Source organism: Schistocerca americana, chromosome 6, assembly GCF_021461395.2.
Source record: "Schistocerca americana isolate TAMUIC-IGC-003095 chromosome 6, iqSchAmer2.1, whole genome shotgun sequence".
NCBI lineage: Eukaryota > Metazoa > Arthropoda > Insecta > Orthoptera > Acrididae > Schistocerca > Schistocerca americana.
Window position 1 is genome coordinate 377,328,514 of NC_060124.1, and position 20,525 is coordinate 377,349,038.

Sequence of the window (20,525 nt, forward strand, 5' to 3'; positions counted from 1 at the left end):
CTTTTTCCGTACATCCTTCATCATTCGACAGAAATCTTTTACTGTTTCTCTGACTTTTCCGTTTTTCTGCCTGATTACATCAAAAGGGGACGGCATTTTTCTCCCATAGACCACTTCATAAGGTGACATGCCAGTTGCTTCATGCGTTTTGGCGTTGTACACCGACACGATTATTGGTAAATACGTATCCCAATTAGAATGTTGTTTGTTAATATAATAACTAAGCATCTTGCCAATTGTCCGATGAACTCTTTGTGTGTGTCCGTCGCACTGAGGGTGTAACGGAGTTGTGCGTAATTTATGTATTTTTAGTAAGTGGTAAAGCTGTTTCATTAATTCAGACATAAAATTAGATCCCTGATCTGTGATAACAGCTTCAGGTACGCCAAATTTAAGTATCCAGTTGTTAACTAAGGCTTGGGCAACTGTATTTGCTTGCTGATCTGGAAGACTCACCATAGCTAGATAGCGTGAAAAGTGATCTATAATCATAAGAACATACTTATTACCAGCAGGTGTTTTATGAAATGGTCCGTAGAGATCCATTCCACAGATTTGAAATGGGCATGAAGCCTCGGGGAGCCTCTATAAGGGTATTTTTAAACGAGAAAGTTCAGCTCGTTGTGCGCACACAATACAATTACGAACGTACTGCGTAACATCCTGCTTTCTGGTTTGCCACCAAAATCGCTCTGCTAATCGTCTTTCAGTTGTCCGCTGTCCACCGTGTCCTGCAAGGATATGATCGTGGGCCTCTGCCATTAATTCTTGTCTGAGGTGTTGGGGAACAACAATTCGTGGTCCAAGTTTTGTTTTATGGCATAATACACCATCTTCAAAACAAAATAGTTTTTGAGTTGCGTATTTTTTGCATTCTGTATCCTCATCTTGTGCCTTTCTCCAGTCCTCAGTATTTCGGCCTGTTGCTTCCAAAAGTGCTATTTTCCGACTTAGGCAATCTGCATTCGTGTGTTCTTTGCCTGGTTTATGGATAACTTCGAAATCCATTTCGGAAAGACATAGGGCCCAACGGGTGAGACGACTAGATGGATCCTTTAACCCAAGCAACCATTTTAAAGCTGTGTGGTCTGTAATAACCTTGAATTTCCTACCATACAAGTAGCATTTAAAGTATTTGATGCCATAAATAACACTTAACAATTCCTTCTCCGTTGTGGAATAATTTCTTTCTGCCGTTGTTAGTTGTCTCGAAGCGTAGGCTATGGGGTGTTCCGTGCCATTAATATTCTGACTCATAACAACTCCTACTGAATGACCACTTGTGTCAGAGGATAAAATAAATTCTTTATTATAATCTGGGTAGGCTAATACTGGACTGTGTGTTAACTTATATTTAAGGGTTTGAAATGCTGATTCACAATCTTCAGACCAATGAAATTTTGCACCCTTTTTCAATAATTGGGTTAAGGGTCGGGCAATTTCAGCAAAATTTTGAACATATTTTCAGTAATACGATGCGAGACCAATGAAACTTTGTACTTCCTTAACGTGTTGTGGTGTTGGGAAGTCCTTAACTGCCGAAATTAATCGAGGATCTGTTTTAATTCCTTTTACACTAATGACATGTCCTAGGTAGGTAACCTCTGTCAATGCAAAACTACGTTTTTCCATATTTAATGTTAATTTAGCTTTTCTAAGTCTCTGAAAAACGTTACACAGATGCACAGCATGTTCATTAATGTCTTTGGAGAATACAATAATATCGTCTAGATACACACAACATTGCTGAGTTTTGAGTCCTCGCAATACTCCATCGAGTAGTCTTTGAAAAGTTGCTGGTGCATTTTTCAACCCGAAAGGCATTCTTTTAAATTGCCAGTGGCCTCCAGGGGTAGAAAATGCTGTTTTATGCCTGTCTTCAGGTGCAACTTCCAATTGATGATATCCACTACGTAAATCGATTGTTGAAAAGTATTTACTGTTACCCAAACTGTCAATGATATCTGTAATGTTTGGAAGAGGATAAACATCTGAGATAGTTTGTTTGTTAAGGTGTCTGTAGTCACAACAAAATCTACATCGTTTCATACCGTCGGGAGACTTCTTTGGAATAATTACAATATTTGAATTATAAGGCAAATCAGAATATTCTATAATTCCATCTTTTAGATGCTGTTCTAAAAATTCATCCAGTACTGGCTGTAAATAATGCGGAACTCTATAAGGCTTCCTATAAACTGGGGGCTATTTCCTGTTGGGATCCTATGCTGTGTGATATCTGTTGCTGGCAGTGGACCTTCTGCATTAAATAAATCTTGGAACTCAAATAAACTGCTTATATTGTGTGTTTATAATTTCCTTTCAAATGCTCAATCTTTTGGTGTAATGCGGTTTTATAGGCGTCTGGTTTCTGACCATCAGTAATATCTGACCAAGTGAAATCTTCTTCTTCAAACGTACAGACTGTAGCTACGAATATTCCTTTATGCAACTCTTTGTCCTCCACTCCGAAATTGTCAATATGTACCGGTACTTTTCTTTCACCCTCAACGTCTACATACAAAACAATGTGATACATCTAATTCCTCATTTTCCTCTAATGGCTCTATTAGACACACTGTATCTGTAGGTACCTCAGGTCAACGGTCATCCAGAAAAGTTTTCCTGAGCCAAATGGTATCTTATCCCGCGAATCAACCTTGAAGGACGTTGCACCCAGTGTAGTTGATTTCGCCTTCCGGTTGGGGAAATCTTGCGGCAGTGGGCCCTTTGCAGCGGTGTCACCTAGCTGAAATACTATTCCACTAAGTTCTACAGTTTGCTGTCTGAGGTCGATCTTAGCGTGATGTTTAATTCAGCCCTAGGATCGCGTCGTACCCGTCAGCGACCTTTGTTACCACTTCTACGTCTTCTTGAAATTGTACACCGTGAATATAGAAAATCAGTGATGTACATCCTAATGACTTCATTGTACCTCCTCCTACCCCACTCAATCTATACCTTGGAGGGTCGTATTTCTTTTCTCCAATGCATTCATTACTCACTACTGATATGTTTGCGCCTGTATCCACCAGTATCCTTGCCTCTTTATCCTGTATGGTGGCAGATAACCAGCATTCCGCCTTCACATTCACCTTAATGGCATGAAATTTTATTGGGAACGCCTGGCGGCGGCTCCGACATTCCCGTTTAAGTTTAACTGATTTCTATTTCCAAAAACTTTCTTAGACCTGCATTTCTTGAATGTGTGACCTATTCTTTGATAATTAGTGCACTGAGGTTGTCTGCAGTTTTTTGCTATATGTCCCTGTCAATCGCACCTAAAACATCTTTATATCTGGTGGCAATTTCTATTTCTTTGAAAGGCATCGCCACAGATATAGCTTCCGCTAAATTTTTAGGAAACTCTGCCCTGACACGACGAGACGTTTCAGGAGGTAACCCACGTAAAAATGTGTCCAGAGCTCTATCTTCTGCCTCTTGTAAAATAACTTTATTTGTTTCATCACTAGCTGTCAACTGATAGGTGTTAATATTAGCTTTTCTAATCCTATCTACAAAGCTTTCTAATGACTCGTTTTGCCTCCGAGTGATAGTGTTTAATTTTTCCCGATAAAACCTACAGCTGTTCTGTTTTTTAAAACGTTTAAGTAATCCTTTCTTCAATTCCTCAAATGTTGGAGCATTCCGTAATTCTTCATGGTATAATACGTGTGCTTTACCTTCTCCTATCAATCTTAACTTTGTCATTTGTAAGAGCTGTTCATCTGACCATGATCCTAACTTTGCAGCTGCTACTAAATCATCAAAAAAGGCTGTTATGTCCTCACCAGGTTTACCTGAAAAAGGAGTTACCAAGGCTGCTGCTGAGGAATCTAGGGTGGGAGGGATTGAACCGGGTTGCCTAATCTCACACAATTGTTTAAATAATGCATTATCATCATTTTTAAGCTGTGCTATTTGATTAACTAAGCTCTGAATAGCTTCCTCAGTAGGAACCGCTTGTGGTGCTGACTCTGACTTTGTATGATTTCGTGTCATCATTTTACAACTATTAGTTTCACAATCTTACTACACTGAATTGAAAAGATGGTTAAATATTTTCAACAAACTCTTAAAATTATGAGAGAAAATACACTTCTAAATAAAGAAAATATTACGACTGCTATGCAAACCTCTATCCTTTCACACATTAAACAATACTAGCTGTGGACCTTTAGTGACTGTCATTCACACCTCATATTGAGCCAAGGGTTTTTTCTCTGACACCAAATGTAACTGGGTTTTCTCTTTTGATGCTAGTCAATTGTCAGGATGAGCATTACTGCAAAGGGCATTTAATTCTAAAGCATTATGTCAGGGTGAAAAACACTAAATAAATTACTTTATCTTTCTTAACAACATGTGGGCAGGGTGGGTTCTTCCTTGGCTCGGTTATGAGGTAGAATGAAACAGCATTTTTACATAAGATAACTTTTATTGAAAGTTTTGTGCAACTGTTTCCTTACTCAATTGTTCTGGCTGGGAGAGCGGCAGCTGTGTTGTCTGCGAAGCCTCTGCTGCGGCAGCAGCGGCGTCTGATTACGCCTGGTGGTGTGTATCTCGTGTCGCTGTCTCGCCCAGTTGACTGGAGATGCGCCTCGTGTGGTGGCCCGTTTAATGATTGAGAACGAAGTCGTGAATCGGATACCTTGGATGTGGCATCCCAGTGTTTCTCTTCTCTAAGCAGCCACGTGTGTTGTGCCTCGGCCAGCGGAGCAGCATGCCAGGGGAAGGCCAGTGTCGCGGACTCAAACAACGGACTCCAGCTTGCCAGTCTTCGGCTGTCCGATCTTCATTCCAGCTCACAGGTGACTGCTGATGTGAGGCCGTCTCCTTCCCGTCCTCATGAGTCACCCAGGTATGTAGAAATCAGTCTTCAAATACCTTATAACTTCTGTCTTCTGGCGGTGAGGCTGCTGCTTGCTAGTCCATCACAGCAGCGGACTTGGTACTTCTGTGTACGGTGTAGTCTCTTCCTGCACGACGATCTTCAGCTCCGAAACTGAACTGAAAACTACTCTCTTGTCGGGCCCACTGCGTCTCACACATTTATTCACTTCAGTTCGCTGGAGGTGAACGACTTCACGGTCATTGCCTCTTCTGTCATGTTGAAAAGCTTCTCAAAGAATCTTCTTAACGTCGGTAATTGGCTCTTGCATTGAAGGCGAGGGCCTTTGATCACATGTGACAATTGAGAAACACGGGAGCCGGTCAGGCAATGCCCTGACGGCTGAATCGACAGCTTCCGCTTATGTGGGGAGGGCGATGGCTTCTCCTGAACATGCTGACTTCATGGTCATTGGCTCTTCTGTCACTGCTGCTCTGCCCGCTGTTTGCCAGTGTGTAATTCTTCTAAACTAAACTAAGTTTTTCATTTATTTTCTAATTTCTACTTCACTTCACATTGATTTCACTAATTTATTTACCTATCTTAAGTACCACTCAACAACAATGTTAAGGACATTCTTCATACCTTAGCTTCGTCAATATGCACTGAATGACGAAACCTTATTTCAACAAGATGGAGCAACAAGTCATACAGCCCGCATGAGCATCAATGTTCTTCCTAACCGGGTAATCTCCAAGAATGGAGCGATTGCTGCACCCCCCACCCCCCCCACCCCCTCCCCATTCACTCGACCTTACAGCTTGTGATTTTTTCTTAGGGGGCTACCTTAAAAGCAAAGTGTACAAGGAAAGACCTCATAACGTTGGTGATCTCAAAGCAAGAATCTGGCTGGAGATCACTTAGGGTATGCTCCATCATGTGATGGACAGCTTTGTAAATCGCCTGCATGAATGCCGTGATCAAGAAGGATGCCATCTTGCTGATGTTATTTTCAAACAATGAAAAAAATGTGTCAATGTTTCTTAAATGCTTTTTAACCTAAAATAAAATTGTATGAATAAAATTTTGACACCTGCATCTGTGTTTATTTTACACTCATTTAAAAAATGCAGGTTTGACTGCCGCACTCTGTATTATTTCTATTGAGGTTGAAAGTGAGTTTGACAGTGAAGTTATCCAATTGTATATAACGGTCTAGGTGAAACCAAATTAACTGTTGGGCCTTTTTTGCAGTCCATTCAGTTCTATTTTGACAGATGTAGTGTCATTCGAAGAAAGTCTACAGTCAGTAGTGTGTAACTACCAAGATCATACAATACTAGTTGGAGGCAACTTTAACTGCCAGTTATGGAATGGACGTCTATGGATTCACTAAAAGGTGTCCACACAGACAGTCTTGCAAATTACTTTTGAAAACTTTTCCAATAACTGTCTTGAGCAGCTAGTGTGGCAGCCGAGATGCAATGGAAATACCTTAGAGCTTGGAGCTGCAACAGGCTACACCTTATCAGTGGCATCAGTACAGAGATGGGGATTAGTGATCACGATATCATGGTGACTGTGGTCACAAATGTCAGTCAAAAAGATCAGAACAGTGTTTGTGCTAGAAAGAGCAGATAAGGAGTTGTTAGCATCTCACTTACAAGGAACCCCTTGAGTGCGAGGTCGCAAAAGGCTCATGATGCTCAAGGCATTTGACACCCCAAATAACATTTACCATGCAACCACAATATTGGCTGTTAATCGCAACAGGGGGCAGGACAGAAGATACCTAATGATGAGCAGTGTCTGAGGCTACAGAGCGTAACTGAACTACTTAGTCGATAAGTGACTTACAACAGTGCTACAATGCAAGTGGTGTTGATACAAAGCAGGTCAATTATAATGATAAACAAAGCAAACATTGGATTATACCTACAACAATTGCCAAAGTTGACATTCCATCAGAAAGGAACCAAAGAAATTTCACAGAGTGAGGAAGAAGTGGCAGAGGAAATATTAGCGTTCCTGCAAGATGAGTCAGTGGAATGTGTGGTGACGTATAGTCTCGACTGTGCAGACATTGTACATGAGGGAAACAATCATTATTATACATGCTTAACAAGCGAAAGTGATACTGAAACAGGCATCAAGCCTTGTAGTTCACTAGTTCCCATCTCCAGTGAAACATAGTAAAGAATAATCATCGCCCTAGGAGAGGGTACTAAATGTTATTATATACAGGGTGATTATAATTAAACTTTCAAAATGCTGTAGAAATAACGGTCAGAATGGCGTCAAATTGCAATGGAACATTTTCGGAGGAGGAAAATGAATGGCACAAGAAAAAAAATAGTGTGAAAATTGATCAATAGATGGTGCTGTATGTGTTAGAATATGTAAATGAAAACACCTGTCATGCGCATGACTCATTGAAGTTGGTATAAACATGACGTGTACATGGCTTTTTCTCCTTTCGCATCTGTGACATTCGCCATGACTGTCTCAATGCACAATCATGCTCTGCTTATAAAGCTGTATTACAAGAAAGATGATGGTGCACATGTCGCTCTGCACAAGTTCCGGACACTGAAGGGTTTAAAAAAAGGCATTGGTCCAATGGCTGCCATGGGTCTGGAGAAAATGATTCGGAAATCTGAAAAGACGGGTTCTTTTGGTATGCGACCTCGTAGAGGGAGGAAATGAACTGATTCGACGTCAGTGGAAGCAGTGGTCACAGCAATACAAGAGGAGATGGACGGTGGTGTGCAAACTTGTAGTGCACAGAGACTTGCCCGAACATTGGACATACCCGTGAGCATGGTGCATAAAATCCTAAGAAACATCCATCTTTGCTATTCATTCAAAATCACGCATGTGCGTGAGTTGCTCCCTGTTGAGCTGCCAGCAAGAGATACCTTTGCTTTACAATTTCTTGCTCGTATGGAAGTGGACAATGATTGACTGTGGAAGAGTTTGTGGACAGGCAAAGCCCACTTCCATCTGACAGGATATGTCAAATACACAGAATTGTCAAATATAGGCAATAGAAAAACCACACGCAAATCAACCCTTACCACTTCATCTTGAAAAGGTCACTGTGCAGTGTGTGTTTACAGCATCATTTATGAAAGGGCCATATTTTTTCAAAGAGACAGGTTTTTACGATTCTGTTACCTGTACCGTCACTGGTAAGCACTACAAGTGCCTTTTGCACAACCCCATCATTCCAGCTCTTCAACAACGTGGATGGGATCATTTTTATGCAAGATTGCGGACCTCCGCACATTGCAAATCAGTTAAGCAGCTGCTGAAGCGCCATTTTGGAAATGCTAGAATTATCAGCCACCATTTCCCTATAGCCTGGCCATCCTGATCACCTGATCTTAATCTGTGTGACTTCTGGCTGGAGGTTATCTGAAATATGTTGTGCTCAGTGTTCCAACTGCAAACTTAGCTGCATCGAAGGCATGCATTGCGCAACACATTCTGAACATGACCCTGGAAACAATTTGATCACTTGTGGAACATGCTGTTTCTTGATTTCAATTTGTTGCAGAAAAAGGTGGACAGCATATTGAAAATGTTTTGCGCCAGTCACATAGAAATTAATAATCCAATTTGATTTTGATTGATACTTCTTATGAAGTTTTTGGCCTCGGGGCAATTAAAAATCTATGTGATTGATGCTTTTAATGTGGTGTTTGGCCCCAGGACAATTAAAAACCGATATGAGTGATGATTTTTATGCAGTTTTTGGCCCCATGACAATTAAAAACCGATTTTTCTCATCGGATGTAATATGGCCTTGCCGCGGTGGATGGTCTTACACGACTAACAGTATCACACCTGTATACCCATGCACACTGAGTAGTACAGTTTAACATCAGACGTACATCTTAGGCATTGTTGTATGATTCATTTGTCATTTGTAGTTGACCACTATTAAACTGTTATGCTTACAGCACAATCTGTTACTACATTTTGTAACTATTTATTTTTCTTCTGCCACACATTACCCCCCCCCCCCCTTCTCTGATTGTATTCTACTGCAATTTGAGGTCATTCTGACCAGTGGTGTTATTTCTACAGCTGTTTGAAAGTTTAACTTTATTATAATCATGCTGTATCTGGAAAATCATCCACAGCATAGTAAAGGGTGCTTGATACAATTTACAGGATGTGCATCATAGTGACCTAATACATTATACACATCAAAATGAGAGTGGCATAGATTACAGTGATTTCAAGGGAAGCAGAGGATGCTGCATAACTTCAAACAGTGCTACAGAATTGGAAGACATAAGATATGGAAATTTCAAACAAAGCATCAAATTGATGATTCACAGCAAACTGCGGAATCAGTCCAAAAATTTGTAGATGAAATAAAAAAAATTATCCCATCACTCAGTAAAGAATTTGTTTTCAACTCTGATCAATCAGAATTTGAAGAGGAACAGCATGTGAAAGGAATCCTGGAAATTAGAGATACCAAGAGAGTTGTATCAAAATCAACTAACATTAATGCCTTAATGCATTCATATACAATTACTCTGACAGTTAATCTGAGTGGTAAATTGGCTGTAAAGTTACTTATTGCACTGTGAGAAGTTGGAGCTGCTCTGCCCCCTACAATTCTTTCTCATGTGATTGATCTTGCAAGGGCAGTAGGGAATATTTATGTCACAGAAAGCGAGATTGGAAAAATGGGCATAAGAGAAGTACAACTACGATATAAGCACTGCTTCTGACCAATAGCCGGTCAAAATAATTTGAGTTTGCTTAATTCCTGGTCAGTGCATTAAAATTATACTCCTTTAGAATAGCCTATACCTCCTGAAAAGTTAGTGACTTTGTGATTCATACCACCTGGAACCACTGGACAAATTCAGCCTCCAGATGTTTGCTTTTTCCGTGCCTGTAAAACATATTACTGGACTGCCTGCCACTACATCTTAAGGGATATCCAGTTTTACAACAAGCTCCATGAGAGTCTGTTTCACATTCAGTTACATGCCATCATATTCCATCAGTTCTCATCACCCCATTACACCACTATGTTCTATATACATTCTTTAAGAGTGGATACCTAAGGATACCTAGCTAAATGTCCTGTACGGTTTGTAGCTCCCAAAGAGTTCACCTTCAATTTTGATGGTGCGAACCTGTGTGTTCACTGTGGCATGTCATTTTTCATCCAGTGCTATGGTGCAAGTTAATACTTTATTTTGAACACTGAGTGTTGACAATGTCCTTTTGGTCAAGTGTAATACATATATCCCATAGAAAGTTGATCTCTGCACCTCCCAGACACTCATTTTCTGACACCCTTCTCCAATATTTTTCTTGTCATAATTGCTAACACAACACTTTTAAATGACCCTTAGTAAATATTGAACTTGTGACCTCACATTCAAGGGGTTCCTTGTTAAATAATGAATTGACCACATTTCGTTCTAGGGTGACGCATGTACATGAATTATGGATAAACTGCAAACAGGCCGTAAATCATGCTCTTGAGAAGTATGTGCTTACTAAATAGATTAAGGATGGGAAACACCCACTGTGGTTTAGCAACAAAATTCGGAAAATGTTGACAGAACAAAGGCTGTTGCACTCTTGGTTCAAAAAAGAACATGCAAATGATGACAAGCAAAGGTTAGTAGACATGCATGCATCTGTTTAAATATCTGTGTGCAAAGCCCACAATTACTGCCATCACACCGTCATACCTCAGCAAAAGATCTTGCCGAGAACCTGAGAAAATTTTGAGCCTGCATAAAATCACTAACTGCAGCTAAGGCTTCCATCCAGTCAGTCGTGGACCAGACAGGTGCAATATGGAAGATAACAAAATGAAAAGTGAAGTTTTAAATTTCTCTTTTAAGAAATTGTTCATGCATGTGAATCTTACAACCATCATTTGATGATTGCACAGGGTCCTTGTGGATGACATAGCAATAAGTATCCCTGGCATAAATAAACAAATGAAAGAATTGATACAAATAAGTCACCAGGTCCAGATGGAATCCCAGTTTGGTTTAATTCGGTTTGGTACTTTACAGCATTTGCCCCTTACTTAACTTGTATTTATCATGAATCTCGTGCCCAGTGCAGAGTCCCAAGTGGCTGGAAAAATGCAAGGGAACATATTGTGAGTTTTATTATATTAAATTTCCTTGAGACTGAAAAGCTTCTGTCCATGAATCAGCACAGGTTTAGAAAGCATCTCTAAGGTGAAACTCGCTTGACTTTTTCTCACATGATATACTGTGACCTATGGATGAAGAGAAACAGGCAGATTCCATATTTAAACGTTTCCAAAATGCGTTTGACATGATGTCCCATTGCAGACTGTTAATGTAGGTACAAGCACATAGAATAGATTCCCAGATATGTAAGTGGCTTGAAGTCTTCTCAAATGATAAAACCCAGTATGTTGTCCTTGATGGCAAGTGTTCATCAGGAGTGCCACACAGATGTGGGACAGGATTGCTATTATTTTCTATACACACAAATGACCTGGCAGACAGGGTAGGCAGTAATACGTGGTTGTTTGCTTAGGATGCTGTGGTGCACAGGAAGGTGTCAAAGTTGGGTGACTAAAGGAGGATACAAGATGACTTCAACAAAATGTATAGATGGTGTGATGAATGGCGGCTACCACTAAATGAAGGAAAATGTATGTTAATGTGGAGGAGTAGAGAAAACAAATCCATAATGTTCAAATACAGCATTAGTAGTGTACTGCTTGACACAGTCACATTGTTTAAATATCTGGGTGTAATGTTACAAAACAATATGAAATCGAAGGGCATGTGAGGATTGTGTTAGGGAAGGCAAATTGTCGACTTTGGTTCATCAGCAGAATTTTACAAAAGTGAGGTTCATCTGTAAAGGGCACTGGATATAGAATGCTAGTACAACCTATTATTGATTATTGCTCAAGTGTTTGGGATCCCCATTAAGTTGGATTACATTGAAGCAATTCAAAGGTGGGATGTAGATTTGTTACTGGTAGGTTCGAACAACACACAAGTGTTGCGGAGGTGTTTCGGGAAGTGAAATGAGAATCCCTGGAGGGAAGGTGTTATTCTTTTTAGGAACGCTATTGAAAAAAACTAGAGAACCAGCATTTGTAGCTGATTGTAAACAATTCTATTGCACCAACATACAAGAGTAAGTAAAAAAATTATCCACATTGTTGACATAATTATTCTTACCTTGTTCATACTGACCTCTGCCTTCATTTACTTCACTGTTATGCTGTTGTGGTCCTGCGATGCAAGTTTGATCCTAATTCCTCATTTGTCTTCCTTTTGTCGCAGACAGATCATGGCCACTCCATTAAAAGTTTGCACCACACAATAACAAAGAGCACTGAACTGGTTTTTGTGATCAAATGGTGTATTGGGGGCTACAATCCATTAAAGACTTTTGGCACAATACAGGAACAGTTTCTTGCCACAATAGAGTGTCTATGAATGGACTGCAAACTTAAAAAATAATCACACAAGTGTTTCACATGAGGAAGGAGCCGGACAACCATCCACTGTCACAAATGATGACAACATTGAGCGTGCATGTGACATGGTTCTGGTAGACAGGCAAGTGACTATTGATGAAGTGACACACTGTCTGCAAATTACTCATGGTTCTGCCTACAAAACCATCCCCAACAGACTTTGGTTTCATACAGCTTTGCATGATGGGTCCCAAAACAATTCACAGTGTTGCATACACAAATGCATTTGGACATATGCCAAAAACATTTGGACTGCTGTGTTAACAATCATGACTGCTTCTCAGACAGAATCATGGTGACAACATGTGGATCCACAACTATGAGCCAGAGAGTAAAACAGCAGAGTATGCAATGGAAATATCCACAATTTCCAAGCAGGAAAAAGTTCAAAACCCAACCATCCACAGAAAAACTGATGCTTGCCATTTTTTGGGATGCACAAGGCCCAGCACTGGAAAATAACAGAAGGAAGGCATAAAAATAAACAGTGTGTGTTACCATGAGAGGCTTACTGAAAGGCTAAGGCCTGCAATTCTAAGCAAACACTGAAGACTACTGTTGTGTTGTGTTGTGTTGTACAACAATGCCCATTAACATACCACTACCCACACGGTTAAAATGCTCCAGAAACTTAAGTCTGAAGTAATGGTTCATCCTCCATAAAGTCTTTATCTTGCCCGTTCTGACTACCACTTGTTTGTTCCCCTCAAAGGGGCATTAAGGGACTGTCAGTTCTCCTTGGACCAAGAAGCAAAGGACACGCTGCATGTGCGGCTTGCAGCCCATCCAAAAAACTTCTTTTCCAAGGGCATCAAGAAGCTTGTTCATTGATTGACCAAATGCATTGGGAAGCAAGGGGGTTGTATTGATAAATGATGTTAATTTGTGTGTCCTATTTGTATTCCAATAAAAAGTTACAGCTATAGTGCATAAAATTTTTGGATTACCCTTTCATACTTTATGTAAGGACCACAAATATAAGATACGAGAAATTAGGCCTCAAACTGAGACACATGAAAGCCAGTGGCATATAGCATCTAAAAGAATGAGTGTATTAACACACCAGCCATCAAAAAGTAGCTAGTTCTCACAATGGCACTTCAGCCCTCTTTAGCAGCTTCGTTCCACACCATGTAAGTGCAACGTCTGGCAAGTGGTGTATCACAAGAGGACCAATTGATTGATCACAAAGATCACCAGATTTAACACCAGTGTAATTAGTTTCAGTGGCCCCATGTGCAGAATTTGATGCATTTCAGACCTATGGAGAGAGTGGAAGATCTCATGGTTTGAATTTCAATGGCTTTCAAAATTGTCTGTCAGTGGGTTTGATTATAAATAACTTTTCTCTACCAGGCACGATTTTCTTTCATTCGTATTTTACACGAGGTGTTTTGGGAAGTGATTCCTATTTTCAAGTGTGTTTTCTCCTTGTACTATGCCCTTTTCATGAAATGTTTTCAGTGTGTGAGGTCCTGCTTTATTTTGTTGACTGTACGGTAATGTATAGTAAATTCACTATTTTTTGTTAGTTATTGATGTTTATGCAGTTAGTGGTGAAATTTGGAAGAACTTGTACTTACTGTTTTCTTATGGTCAATTTGTGCAGAGTCTCACACATATTAAACACCACACACAATTTTCAGTGCACAGTGTACATCGAGAATAATTTACATAAACAAACAGTTACAAAGATGTTTTTAGAAACAGTTGACAGGGATAATGTTACAGGTTTTCCACAGAGTATGATACACTTTCATACAGAGGATATTTATCTTGACAGTATGGATCATAATTCTGTCAGTACCTCGTCTTCTACCTTCCAAACTTTACAGATGCACTTGTCCGGGAAAGGCAAAGGTCCCGAGTTCGAGTCTCAGTCTGGCACACAGTTTTAATCTTCCAGGAAGTTTCATATCAGCACACACTCCGCTGCAGAGTGAAAATCTCATTCTGGAAACATCCCCCAGGCTGTGGCTAAGCCGTGTCTCCGCAATATCCTTTCTTTCAGGAGTGCTAGTTCTGCAAGGTTCGCAGGAGAGCTTCTGTAAAGTTTGGAAGGTAGGAGATGAGGTACTGGCAGAAGTAAAGCTGTGGGGACAGGGCGTGCGTAGTGCTTGGGTAGGTCAGTTGGTAGAGCACTTGCCTGCAAAAGGCAAAGGTCCCGAGCTCGAGACTCAGTCTGGCACACAGTTTTAATCTGCTTATATCTATTTTAGAGTGGTGCTTATTTCTACATGTTAATATTTTTATTTAAGTATATTGTCAAAGCATCTGAAGAAACTGACTGATTCACCTAGAAGTTTTTCATTTAACATTTTGTCTTCATATTTTCTGTAATGTGAATGTATCTCCAGTTCTTTTAACAAATCCATTTTGTGCCCTTTATTTTTTATACACTGCAGTACCGTCAACAAAACAAAGTAGAACCTCCCACATCGAAAACATTTATAAAAAAATGGCACGGTACAAAGAGAAAACATTTGAAAATGAGAGTAATTTCCCAAAACATGTCATGTAAAATATGAATAAAAGAAAATCATGACTGGTAGCAGAAAAGTTATTGATAAACAAACCCACTGTTTTCACAGCCACAGGCTTTCTCAAAAACCATTTACAATGGACAAAATCAGATTGTCCATCACATTTCAGATATCTTTGGTTGATTCTAACACTACATATTCAGCAGATGTAATGCCCATTTGCTAGCTGAAGATAGAGACATTGCAAAGGAAAAGGGTAAATCAAGGCCTTACATCCACTGCACAATGATGTAAACAACACAATCCTTTCAAAATTATGTGTTTTGCCTACTTACAGGGAAACTCTATGCCTCTTTAAAAAAATATATATATATAATGACAATCAATCATACTCCTGCAGATGAATGCTGAAGGCATACTTAACCACACGCAAGAGATCAATCCCCTCCTCCCTCCCCCATATGCCAACACAAACAAAAGAGTGTCTCTTTTCCAGCCAAACCTTGTGGTCACAACAGCAAACTTGCCCATTCCCCTAATTTAACGTGTTGGGAGAGTTCAGTACGATTATCTGCACTGCTTGTGCTCTTTGACCCATATTTGCAAAGAAACGCTGTAAAAGCCAGCAGTCTGTAATTCACATCGTCTTTTACAGCAGTGCATTTCTTAATTTAAAGAGAGAATAAAAATTTAACTTGGCGCAGGATTTATTGAATATGAATACTATATTGGCTGTCACTGAATACCAAAAAGGCAGTTTAACACCTTGGTTTTCCTCTTGCTATTTCCAGCACACTGTGTTTTTGTAGCTAAATTTTACAGTCGCTGACATTGAGAACTCACATGGGCTAGAGCTGTTACTTCAAACTCTGTTCAAGTACTTTACTTCAGTCTACAGAAGATCCTCATCTAAAGCTGACATGAGCCTGTGTACTAACATATGAACCAATAATACTTTTCTTTATATTTAAAATAGAAGTTGTGGCCATTTAAATATATACTAGTGTGTTGGGTTTTGAAATATCATACGACTCAAAGACTATTAACCTAATTATTAATCAGGATCTCCTGAAGATGCAGTATACTGCAATTCTTCAACTTTTCTAGTAACAAGAAAAATGTTGAGTCATTACTGCTGTGGCAATGTCTTGGGAAATAAAAAAATAATAAAAAAATTTACAAAATAATGTATATTCAAGATGCAACAGTCATTGAGAATATTTAATTTTCTTCTTCCACTTTGACATTTAGGTTCCTGGGGGCAAAACTGTTGGTTTATACCACTACTTTCTTATCCAAGCAGGTCTTTTTGACATACTTTAGCATCATTTGAAGTTTGTGAAAGCAGTTTTGTTGTATCCTGTGCGATGAAAGAGTAATATGTTAAGTAGTAAATAGTAAGAAAGTGATAGAATTGAACAAGTCAGATTTTCAGTGAAAGTAATTATTTATTCCTTCATTGTACTAAACAACAAGCAACTAGTGCTTGATAAACTTTGTACTACACATAAACAGCAACTTGGTACTTCATGTAGGATTTGCAGGAAGTAAACATATAAAATCTCACCTGTTCCTCTGATACCAGCATCCCTTCTCCCCTCCCGCCACAAGAAATACCAGGTTATGGTACACACATACTTACAATAATGTAGTCATGCCTATTGTGATTCTCTTTAAAATGACAATTATTTCCAAGAAGGCATCTATGCACACTACACAAATCAACATTATACACGTACGACAACACAATCTCACCATTGCTAGATCACACAGAAATTCCAGTTGAATTTCCTTTCTAATGTCTTTCTTAATTTTCAAAGTAAGATGAATATTTGTGTGACACTTCCAAAGCTTCATAAAAGGCACTGTTCTGAAGCTTTTAACTACTTTATTAAAAGGCAAGCTGTTGAAAGCAGATATTATATACATCTGTCACTGCCCCATTTTACAGTCACCAGTTTAGATTTTTATCACTGAAATTATGAAAAAATACATCGTTCTCATTGCTAACTTTAAATGCTGAACAGTCTCCCCTGAACATTTTTTTTCTTTCTTTTAATTCAGTAATCCCTGCCAACATCATATAGTAGAGTTTGGCAAGAATTTTTGGGGGAAAGAGAGACCTCATCACTTAAAGTAATACAAGCTATCTCTTTGGATATGTTCTACATTTTATTAGTAGCAATTATGTAACACTTTCTGATGAACAAAAAAAAAAAAGGCAAAAATCATCGGCTAACAGTAGGCAGATTATACTTATCTGACTGCATACAGTAGTTTCAGTGAGTACACAACATCACGATATAGGCACAAGGCTGAAGACTAGTTATGGAAGATGAATAAGTATTGCAATTGACACTCGTGGGAACATGGGTTTTCAGATTTTCAGCTTGGTCATCTACCTCAGAAGCTCTTCAATTCTAATTTTCTTGCGTAAAACACAAGCACAGGTAATTTTTCTGGTGGGGTACCTACAATTTTCATTTAGCTGTGAGTAGTGTTGGAGGAATTGCTGTGTAAACATCTTAAAGGCTGGGGTCTTTAGAGACGGAGTGCAAGGTTGGATTGGGAAAGGATAAGGCAGAAAATTGGGACACTGATCTCTTTCAGGAAAGCATCCTGGGCTTCCTCCTGATGTGATACAGGACAACGATGGAACTTCTGTATCTGCATGTCTGCACCTGCCCCCTTGATGTGTTAAGATTGTAGCCCTTCTATATACCATGGCATTAGGAGGGAGAGAGGGATCATCATACGAAGTACAATTAGAAAATGGGGATGATAAAAAAGTATCTGGCTGCAGACTAAATTAGTGCACTTACGCAGAAAAGTGGTGAAAGGTACAACTTACATAATACCAAACACCATTGTTCTTGTTAACTGTTATTTACCATTACCTAAAGACTCACTATCTGTGTGATTTTCACATAAAGCTTGTATTACAGCTATCTCTGCATACTGTGAAAACCATTAGTAGACGTAACCTTCTGGTCCACAAAGACAACTAAATTAAACTATAAGACAGCTACAATCGTAATAAACGCTATATGACGGTCTCATAATTTTGTTTGTTAGTGTTGTTCTCAATAATCAGCATGTCTTGTTTCTTTAGGCACAATAGCTAAAAAATATAAACTGCATAAAAGCAGCAAGTCTGTCGGAAAACCAGTATATAAAACTCTAAAAATGAAAAACAGACATTATCTGTTGCATTCATAGTTTACAACACTATATGCTGTACTTTTAGGTCCGCTTATTTTATGTTCTATGTTGAGAATATTAAATGAAGCTACTATTTCAGATGCTGTATAGTACATTAAATAATTTTCTTATAGCCATTATATTAGACAGTTACATTTAAGCAAAAAATGTAAATCTCGCATGTATCCACTAGTTTTTTCCACACTGGCATAGAGTACCTTATACACCCCAGTATTAAGCTAAATACAGCATTCTACTTATTACTTATTAGCATAATCATTAGTACCCTTCACTGATACTTGTTTCTTTTTCTTGTTTCCACATTGTTGGATAGTCCAGAATAATGACTACAGCAACTGATGTTCAATAGTCAAAAGTGCGCGACCCTTCTTTCTCTCTCACTTTTTATATTAGTCACAAAAATGTTTAATATGTCAACAATGATGAGCACATAATATTGCATAAATTTAGGTTAGAGCCAAGTTCATACACCTGAACAGGAAACAGACATAACTTGCAGAGTTGTCATTTATAATTCTTGTCACAGTGGACAAATCCACTTCTAATATTTGCCAAAATTGCTTAATGTCTTGTGTGACAGACATAAGTAACATTTTCTACAAAATACAAATATTACAAATCATTCACACCTGAGACACTAAAAAATTCCCACAAAATAGCTCTATTACAGTAGCAAATGTATGTATAATGTATTGACATTACCACAATTAATTACAGAGAACAGTAGATATTTAAGGCGCTTGCTCATTGTTGGACTTGGCCTCAGGTAACTGTTTATGATTTGCTTTTTCTTCAGCTGAACTGACGCTGTTATCTCCTTCTTCAGTTTCCTCAAACAGTTTTTCAGACAACTGGTCAGCCTTTAGTAATTCAACTAGTTCTCCAAAAGTGAGAGCTTGACGTTCTGGTGCAAGACGACGGAATAGGACATTAGAATTGTTTAGAGGTGCATCCAACGAAAGATCTTCAGCTGAATGAGTAGTCCCTTCAGATAGCAGTCTCACCATACAAGATTTGTGAGTTTCATCCAAAGACTGAACCAGGTCTTTCTTTGTTCGCTTCAGCTTCAATCTAGCTAGTTTACTCTCTGAAATCAAACAAACATGTCATAAGTTCAAATATTTATGTGTGTACAATATGCCACAAAGTCTTTCATAATGGTTTCCTTTTTAATTTTTGTAAATAACTTAGGTCTCCTACTGCTGAACTGTTAAATGGAAGACACAGCAATCAACATCTATTAGTTGGTAGCAATGCCACTTTTAGCAGGTGAGCAGTGTGTCCATGCATGCAGGAGTTCCAGTTTTGACGGTAGACTGAATGACCTCATTTCTGCACTCTTCAAAGTAAACATATCATTCAATGTTTTTTCAACAGGGCACTTAGTGATGGAATACAGAACAACGGAAAATTTAAGAAAATTATTATAATTATCTTTCACTGTTAGCTGGTAGGATTTGATTAACCTTGTAGCAAATGTAAGTAAATGTGCTATTAGAACTGTGTTTATGAGGGCACTGCACTAAATGTTTGTCTGCTGGCTAATGCAACAATGTTTTATAATCTTACAACGCTATGGATTCTGACTTTCATTTTGTTTTCAAAAAAGCTTCAGACACCCACTCCTCTTAGTTTTATCACCCTACTTTTATTGCTGCAGCTGTTAGAATCTAGGCAACAAAGGGCAGTAACAATGAAGAACTGAAAGTACCGTTGCAGCTGACAGCACTGTTGGCTGCACAATGGAAACTTGTTTGGAAATGTCAGATGCAAATGAATAATTGGTAAATAAGGACGTAAGAAGGGTGATTAATGTTTTAGGACGTGCAAAAACATATTACACTGCATAACACTTCTGTACTGTTTTGTTTCAATGCAAATTACAACATATTTGTGAACATTGTAAATACACAGCAGTGCTAAAAATATTATTATGACAGACAGTTACACATATCAATAAAAATAGTATCCCAATCACAACTAGTTTGGGCATTTCATTGCATATTTAATTACTTGTACTGGATATCATTGCCAGTGGCTATAAAATGTAGCAAGCAGGTGACTACGAACCCAGAACCAGGACTGCCTGAAAATAAATTAATAATCAGTGATAGGATTTTGCTTTCAAGGTGCTTTTATGTGTACAGATGTTTATACTGTTATTATATGACTCTGAATTTGTAGAGTATTATTTTGTAGTTGACTCTCTTTACAACAAATGCAAACAACAGTAAAAGGAGTAAGGCCTTATACATTTTCTTTGCATATGTATAAAATACATGCTCTTAATTTTAAATTCTAGCATCTACAGGCCTTCAACATAAGCCAATAAAAATTCACTCTGCACAGTGCATCAACCAGAACAATAATACAAACTTGATGTATGACACATTGTATTCCATCTTCATTGTCAGCTTTGCCACATATAACACAAGTTGCAAGTAACTTCTTAGTGATCAAAGAT

General features: G+C 38.7%; 1 protein-coding gene across 1 annotated transcript in view; it reads right to left on the reverse strand.

The window, feature by feature from the left end:
- Positions 1-16,267: 16,267 nt before the first annotated feature.
- LOC124619266 overlaps positions 16,268-20,525 on the reverse strand; it is a 35,524-nt gene continuing 31,266 nt past the window's right edge. Inside the window, exon 2 of the mRNA XM_047145533.1 lies at positions 16,268-19,148. Within this exon, the coding sequence (XP_047001489.1) occupies positions 18,793-19,148 (356 nt within the window). The 3' untranslated portion in view covers positions 16,268-18,792. The remainder of the gene's footprint in view (positions 19,149-20,525) is intronic.